This window comes from Pteropus vampyrus, unplaced genomic scaffold, assembly GCF_000151845.1.
Source record: "Pteropus vampyrus isolate Shadow unplaced genomic scaffold, Pvam_2.0 Scaffold535, whole genome shotgun sequence".
Taxonomy (NCBI): domain Eukaryota; kingdom Metazoa; phylum Chordata; class Mammalia; order Chiroptera; family Pteropodidae; genus Pteropus; species Pteropus vampyrus.
This window is the reverse complement of record NW_011889316.1, coordinates 670,784-679,617: the sequence shown is the minus strand read 5'-3', so window position 1 is coordinate 679,617 and position 8,834 is coordinate 670,784. Positions and strand designations below refer to the sequence as shown.

At 40.1% G+C, this 8,834-nt stretch overlaps 1 protein-coding gene across 2 annotated transcripts in view; it reads right to left on the bottom strand.

Moving 5' to 3' along the window:
- Window positions 1–4,502: 4,502 nt before the first annotated feature.
- SUSD1 (sushi domain containing 1) overlaps window positions 4,503–8,834 on the bottom strand; it is a 178,156-nt gene continuing 173,824 nt past the window's right edge. Inside the window, exon 13 of one of the 2 annotated variants that reach the window (XM_023525166.1) lies at window positions 4,503–4,730. In XM_023525166.1, the coding sequence (XP_023380934.1) occupies window positions 4,582–4,730 (149 nt within the window). In that variant the 3' untranslated portion in view covers window positions 4,503–4,581. Of the gene's footprint in view, window positions 4,731–5,228; window positions 5,376–8,834 lie in introns of those variants that run through there. The other variant, XM_023525164.1, reaches the window with a different exon arrangement.

The window sequence follows — 8,834 nt, the reverse complement described above, 5'->3', positions numbered from 1 at the left end:
TTAAAGATCAAGAGTATACTTATATCATCAAACCGTTGAGAAATATCTTGGTTCGAGGAAAGCCAGAATCTTTGTAAATCACATGTAGACCAAAGATGCAGATGGGAGGAACTGCCTGTGTAAAATAGTCTCTCTGATTCTGACAAGAGTGATGAGATGGGGGTAGGGTACTGGAGAAAGTCCAAGTACCATACTTAACCATCAGAGGCATGGTGTCTATAATTATTGTAATTGGTAAAGATACTATAGTGGTGATCTGAATGGTCTAATGTTGATGGTATCTAATTAATTAATCAGAAGATCCAGAAGTGAAACAGGCAGCCTACCACAAGGTTTTACTTGATTTATGGAACCAAAAAAAAAAAAAAACTTGAGTTGGGTAGAAAGAGACCTTACTTGAGCCACTACAATACAGAATCCCACTTCCTGACTCAATCCCAAGGTCTGGTTTATTTCAAAACTCTGAGCCCCTTAAATGAAAGGTGCATACCCTTGACAAAAGACTCTTGATAACATGGCAAGTTTATACTGAGCCTCTTCCTCCTCATTTTCTCCAAAGAGATAGCTATTTATCAAGGTAAACATACACTTGGAGGGAAAAATATCCAAACCTTTGGCTTTGAAATAATGGGAAACTAGAATGTCACTATAAATTTACCAGTCAAGTAGCAGCCTATGGCGATCACATTATAAATGCTTTAATTCTAGTCAGCCTCACTTTGGGCCCTATGAGGCTAAACCCATCTTGTGGTTGAGGATATAGCTGGAATAGATGGATTTAGTAATTGGCATGATTTCCAACTTTGCTTCCTAGCCCCGTTTATAATAGCTATTACGCTAAGAAAAGCAAATTAAGCCTTCAAGCAGTACTGTTCAATAAAAATATAATGTGAACCATGTATATAATTTAAAAAAATTTCAGTGGCCTTATTTTTAAAGGTAAAAAAAAGCAGTTGAAATTAATTTTAATTGTATATTTTATTTAACCCAATATATCCAAAAAGGTATCATTTCAATATCTAATCGATATACAACTTATTAATATATTTATTTCTGTATTAAGTCTTCAAAATATGGTGCATATTCTATACTTAGAGAACATCTCATCACAGAGTAACTACATTTCAGCTGCTCTGTAGCCACATGTGGCTAGTGACTATGGTATTGGACAGCAAAGCTCTAGAGCGTCCCCTCCCTACCACGAGAGTAAGCCAAAAGCAACGCTACATTCCTGGAGATGCTCAGAACTGTGTGTGCAATCTAAAAAGAGCTGAAAGTTGCAGGAGTAAAATTACCTTCATATCTCTTTTTAACATATCTGCTTTGCCTAGGTAGCTGTCAGTTCTCAAAAATATATAGTGGATTATTATAGGCTTAACTAGGTAGTAACTCAAATTGTATCTGCTTTTCTAAATGTGGTTTCTTTACTGGAGCAAATCACAGTTCCTAACATCTGGTGTTCATCTATGAATGTGGTAACTGTTTTTTGTCCATTCAAATAAGGAGAAAGTATTAGTTGCAATTTGCTTTCACCTGGCAGGCAGAGCTGTCCACCTTCACTGTCTTGCCTTGGCGTTACATCAGCTCTGCCTCTGTGCTACCATCTTTACTTTTGTCCTATTCCACAGACATGATGTAGGCCCACTATGTTGATGACATCACATTAATAGGACTTGGAGGTCAAGATACAGCAGGTGCTTTAACTATCTTGGGAGAGATACATATGTGTATAAAGTGAGCGAGGTATCCCATGAAAACATAAGGGCTGCCATTCCATTAATATATCAGTCCCTCATAAAGTCCAGGGAGTTGGATATCATGGTTAAAGGAAGAAGTAGGTCCAATTTTCACCATTAAGAAAGAAGCGTGTTCCTTGACAGACCTTTTTAGATTTTGGAGGCACCGTATACCACATGTTAGCATGTTGTTTTGACCTTTTTACTCATGACCTACAATACTTCCAAGATTGAGCAGGACGGAAAGCAAGAAAAAAAATGAAATGGTGTATGAGTCATTTCTCACTATTACATCTGTTGACCCACTTAGGAAAATTTTGATGCTCATTTCTACAGCTATGAGCTCTGCCAGTTTAGAAGGTTGTTTCTACCAGGGACACAAAAATGATGACGCTGAAATAAAAGCTAAAACGGTCACTTGGTCATTGGGGGCTCATCATGTCATTTGAAGAACAAGCAAAAGGGGGCTTTGTGGTTGACTAGAAAAGTTTATACCGATTATCAAAGAGAAATAGGGTTGCTGTTTTACAATGGAGGCAGGAAAGGGAAATGTCTGAAACTCAGGATAAACCTTACACTTCTGTGAGGAAAAACAAAACAGTTTTTTCTCCTGTGTATTTCTCTTTTCACATCCACAACACTTCTGATACCAGAAATGTGAAGGTTTCTCCCAGCAGGCAGTCCTCTGAGACACCAGCTGGGCGGACCGCAATTTAACTCAATTCAATTCTGACACTGCCTACCTGAAAATAGTGTCAGATCCCATGGGTTAAAGGTTCCATCCTACAAGACCAATCCCACTCCAGATGCCAAGCACAAGCCCAGGTTGTCATCTGTGATTCTGACAGATAGGCTATAAATCTGAAGTTCTCACAACCTCTCATTCCCCACCCCCGCCCCGGTTCAATTAATATGCTAGAGTAGCTCACAGAACTCAGGGAAAACATTTTACTTAGGTTTACCAGTTTATTAAAGAATATGATAAGGGATAGAGATGAACAGCCAGATAAAGAGATACATAGGGCAAGGCCTGGGAGGGTCCTAGCTCAGGAGCTTCCGTCCCTATGGAGTTGGAGTGAGTCACCTTCCTGGTACGTGGATGTGTTCACCAACCTGGAAGCTCTCCAAACCTCATACTATTGGGATTTTATGGAGGCTTCATCACGTAGGCATGATTAGTTATTAACTCCATTTCCAGCCCTCTTCCCCTCTCTGGAGAATGGGAGTGGAGCCGAAAATTCGAAGCTTCTAACCTTGGCTTAATCTTTCTGGTGATCAGCCCGCATGCAAGAGCCATCCAGGAGCCCACTCAAAAGTTTACAAGGGTGTTAGGCACTCTGTGTCAGGAGCCAGAGGCAGAAACACACACACACACACACACACACACACACACACACACACACACACACACACACACACACGATTTCACAATGTTCCAGTGCTTCTTTGTTCAGTGATGTTTTAAATAAAAAGCAGCCATAGAATCATCCAGTCAACATACTAACTGAGGGCAAAGGAGCATGGAATGGATGGTGGAGGAAAGAAGACATAAATACCAGCTCTGACCACTTAATGTGGGCGGAAAGGCTATAATATGTACTTGTGTTTTTTCCTTGCTGTGTCATAATTAATTGTACCTTTTCCCTCTTTGCTAGCCCCTTAGTAATTTAACTGGAGGTTTGTGGTGATGATGGTTCTATCTTTACAATATAAAGATAGAATCCAGATGGAACTAGAGAAAAGAATGTACATCACTCAGAAATCCTGCTCCTAAGGCTGAATGCCCTGACTGATGAGATTTTGATTTGTCTTCTTTTTAGACAGAGGATAAGCCTGTTTTCATTTGGGGGATAGTTGCATTATCTCGGGCAGGAGTAAGTTTAAATATGCAAGAAGGCTATATGTTATCTGCAACAATATGGACCTAGAGGGTATTGTGCTGTGTGAAGTCAGTCAGAGAAAGACAAATGCCATATGATTTCACTTATGTGTGCGATCTAAAGCACAAAATAAACTCATAGATACAGAGAAAATGTTGATGGTTGCCACATGGGAGGAGGTTTAGGGAGTGAAAAGGAGGATGAGATTAAGAAGTACAAACTGATAGTTACAAACTAGTCATGGGGATGTGAAGTGTAGCATGAGGAACATGGTTAATAATATTGTAATTACTATATACGGTGTCGGATGAGTACTAGATTAATTGGGATGATCGCTTCGTAAGTTATATAATTATGTAATCACTATGTTGTACACCTGAAACTAATATAATATTGTATGCCAACTGTAATAAAAAATTAAGAAGTATTAAAAAATAATAATAGTAAAAGGAAAAAAGAGAAGGCTACATATTAATATTAGGCAAATCAGGGTGACTCTATGTAGATATTTGTCACATTTTCTGGCTGCCCAGCAATTTTCAACCACCTTTACTATGTTTCAGGAATGTACTACCTGAAAGTCTCACCACCCCCACACCTGACTCCTAAAGTAAAAGCTAAGAAAACTCCCTTAGTTAGCTTTCCTGTCAACTGTGGCATAACCATGTAATCCAGACTCCATCGATAAGACTTATCCACGGAGACGCTGATTTTGAAGTGAGCAATATCAGGAAGCAGTACTGCATGTACATATATTTATTTCTATCAATAAGGTAGAAGAAGTATCTGGCTTTCAAACCCCTCAAAACCTAACTCTTGGTGAAGAGATGTCACAGATACTGGCAACAGTAGTTGTTGCAATAAAATCGAAGTTCTGACACAGAAGTGGAAGTAGGTTAGTGCTCAGGGAAAACAACTAAAGGGTTTTTCCTATAAAGCCTGTTCTGTGACATGGCTTTGGGCCCCTAGAAATGTAAGACTGTGGTTGATCCTCTGGTTTTGTCAATTAGTCTGCAAACCACCCAATATCCAGAGACAGTGTCCGTTGCTTGCACCTGGTTACTCTGGCTGATCCATATAGATACAACTTCCATTTGAAAGAGTTGAAGGGTACCTAAAAAGAAGGAATGGAAAGCAAGTCTAGAAAGTGTGACTATACAACTAGTACAGGTTTCTGAGCAGGGAACTGATATAATCGTAGTGGTGCTTCAGGAAAATCAAACTGACAACGGTAGGGAAGCTTTATTAAGGAGGAACTTGAGACGGGTTCCAGTTAAGGCCAAGACAAGGCTGATGAAGAGACCATCGTGGGACACTGAGACTTGGACTAGATCGGGGGTAGTAGAGGTGGATAACAGTCTCATTCCTGGTTTGACTGTTGGCAAAGAACTCACATGGCTCTCTATGCACAATTTTTAATATATTAAAAGTCACTACTAATCATTTTTATGGTATTTGACTGAAAAAATTATCAAATTCAAATCAATCAAGATGGCACATGACAGTATCTTCTTGGTGTGGATTCAAGTTTGACTATATTTCTTTGACAGATGATAAGAGCAGCCAAAGATTCTCTCAAGTGTACTTTTCACTGTTTTCAGAGTTCCCACCTGCTAGGCAAATTTAGCCCCTGTTAGCCACGTTAAGGCCCCAGTTCTCCTTTTTCTTGTATCAAGGGGCTCATGGAACACTTAGCAATGCTACGGTCATGGAGAGAATTACTGCATCTTTTTAACTTCCAGCCAAGAACTACCGGGACCTAGCAGGAAAAGCAGAGAGAGGCGGGTAGGTAAGGAGAGTATAGTGTGTTCATTCTCGGTGGGATTGATGGCAACCATTCTTATCTGTAGAGTTTAAAAAAGCGGTTCCCATTTATTTTCTCATTGAATGAAACCTTCACAAGGGCTCTCTGTGGTTGGTGTTGTTAGGCCCATTTTAAAAACAGAGACACTGAGACTCAGAGGTAGACTCATGCAACTGGGAACCAACAGAGCCGAGGTTTGAGTTCAAATCCTTGAATCCAAAACTAGTACATTTTGCACTTTATTGAGCAACAGAGGAAAATGAGAAATGGTGCATCTTTCCTGATTGAGTCATGGGCCTGGGACTCCCTGGTAGGAGGCCAGTATCCCTACTGAGTGACGTTTGCTCAGGTTGCTTTGGGACCCTTAAGGCAAACCGCCCTATTCTGTACTCAGAACTGGAGTGACATCCTTTCTCAAGTACGCAGGCCCAGGAATGGTTAATTAGGATATGGTGCTAATTAACCATACTTCACGCTCTTAAGCCAACTTCCAAAGTGGTGGATATGTAATCATAGGAGTTAAACATAGCAAGATCAAAATGCTAGCTTTGTGGCTAATTAAAGAGATCAAGAACTGACTTTCTACTATATATCCCCCCACCCCAAATTGTATTCCTCCCTCTCTGAGGGGCAGAGCATGTTCTGGTATGTTCACTGCGTAGAGGAGTAGATATCCTGAGTTTTCTGAGAGTAATTGGATCCAAAAGAGAGCTTTCCCATTCTTGTTATTCTAGTTAGTCACTCTCACCCACTTGGGGAGCACTTCGTGAAGGATACAGGAGTAGAGCGTGTCTGCCCATACTTTCTCCCTTCCTCCATGACAGCGTAAAGAAACAGGAGCAAGCATTCTGTCCTCTCAACACTCTGCCTCCCACGTGGCAACATCCTGAGTCTATTAAGGACTACCAGTTGACGCAATAATAAAACCCATTATGATGAGGAAAGAGAGACAGTGGTCTTTCTATCTAGAATAGCAGGTAAATGTGGCAATCATACAGGAGACAGGACGAGTAGCCCGGAATAGCAGATGTGCTATTGAGATCTGGGGGAATCACTAAATTAGATTTCCAGGGCTGTAAACAACCTCAGAGATCAGGTACAACAAATGTCTGCATACCTGACAGGCTTACCTGTTAAGGTCATATAGGAAGTTGTGGAGTTAGGATTTAAACTAAAATGGTTAACCTGGTTGTCCTGAAGTCTTAATAACCTCAACTTCACACTCATGACCCTCTTTTAAGGCTTTCTCTCCTTAGGTCCCATGCTGATACCTTTGATCCTCTAGATTGGCCATAAGTGAATGGGCATCTCATGCAAGGATAGCCACCTATACCTTGGTCTATAAATTGAGCAGTAGGCACTCCAGTGACTAAGTGAACCAATCAGAGTCTGTCTCTTGAAGATTTTTTAATATGAGACATTGAGCGATTAATAAGAGGAGCAAATGACAGAGAACAGGCGGTAAGAAGACATGAGCCAAAGCTATGAATGAGCAGAGAGTGTGAGGTCAAGTGGAGAGTAAAGAGCATTTTATAGGTAGAGATGTAGACCGTAAAAGAAAAGATGGAGGAGCTGGATCCAAGTATGGCAAAACTTTAGAGTAGCAGTCAGGTGACAGAACAATGATGGGGTCTAGAGTGCCTGGATGGCAGGGAGATAATTCAGACAGAAAAATGGCAGCCAAAAGTAAATTGTGCCTTTGAGAGCCTAAGAAAGAGGATGAGATGTGAATCTCTGACTATAATTTTAGCTGTGTTCATTGCGAGGACAGGTGTTTGCCTTCTGATAGTAAGTAGACTTTAATCCTAAGGACAAGCCACATTAACAGGGGTGGCTCCAGAGAAATTCAAAGGAATTGCCCAAGACATAACATCAGCCCACAACTAAATTCTCACACTGGAGAATTGCTAGCAAATAGAAATGGCAGGCTTGACATAGCTCATTAGATAATAGAAAAGGCATGGATTCTTCCAAATCAACAAACATCTTTTGATGCTTCAAAAGCCAGCTGGGCAAGCTATTCCAGCAATGGAGAGGTGCGGCTCTGGCATATGCCGACACACAGTGAACACCCAAGTGCTGTAGTGCCGATTAGTTGTGTAACGAATGGATGAGTCAAAGATCACACTTCCTCATTTGTCAGCTACTTGGTAGCTCCCAGGAACTTGCTTCGGTCGGTCAGTGGCTCCATACAAACAATCCTGAGGCTGATTATGAGCTCTCAGAACCATTATCAAGACCTGAAGTTCGCCCATGCAACTTGACACCAAAAAAGCAAACAATTCTATTAAAAATGGGCAGAAGACCTGAATAGGTATTTCTCCAAAGAGGACATACAGATGTCCAATAGACATAAAAAGTTGCTCAAGGTCACTAATCATCAGAAAAATACAAGTTAAAACCACAAGTTAAAACCTGTCAGAATGGCTATCATCGATAAATCAAAATCAACAAGTGTTGGTGAGGATGTGGAGAAAAGGAACCCCCCATACACTGCTGATGGGTTTGCAAATTAGTACAGCCACTATGGAAGACAGTTTGGAGGTTTCTCAAAAAAAAAAAAAAAAAAAAGGAAAAGAAAGGAAAAGAAAGAAGAACTACCTTATGAATTAGCAATTGCACTTCTGGGTATTTACCTAAAGAAAACCAAAACACTAATTCAAAAAGATTTATTCACGCCTATGTTCACAGCAGCGCTATTTACAATAGCCAAGATATGGAAGCAACCTAAGTGCCCATCAATAGGCAATTGGATAAAGAAGTTATGATACATATATGCAATGGAATATTACTCAGCCATAAAAAATGAAACCTTACCATTTGCAATGAACTGGATGGACCTAGAGGATATTATAATTCAGACAGAGAAAGATAAATACCATAGGATTTCACTTACATGTGGAATGTAAGGAACAAAATAAATGAACAAATAAAATTAAAACAAACTCACAGATACAGAGAACAAACTGGTGACTGCCAGATGAGAGGAGGGTTGAGGGGCCGAGTGAAAATAGTGAAGGGATTAAGACGTACTAATCAGTACTTACAAAACAATCATGGGGATGTGGAGTACAACATAGGGAATATAGTCAATAATATTTTAATGTGTATGTATAGTGCCAGGAGGGTGCTAGAGTAATCGAGGGGATCATGTCATAAATTATATAAATGTATAACCATTGTGCTGTACACATGACACTAATATAAAATAAAGTCAAGTTAAAAAAAAAAAAGACCTGAGTTTTAGTATCTTAGGTGAAGAAGGGACTCCTGACTCACATTCTTTAATCCAAACAGGGAGATTCAGTCAGGGGCTGTATTTCTCTGAGCATCTTCATTTTCTTCAGGGCATCGTGAATTTATGATGACAGCACAAAGGAAGAGGCTAAGTAAAAATGTGGTTCAGCAAAGTCA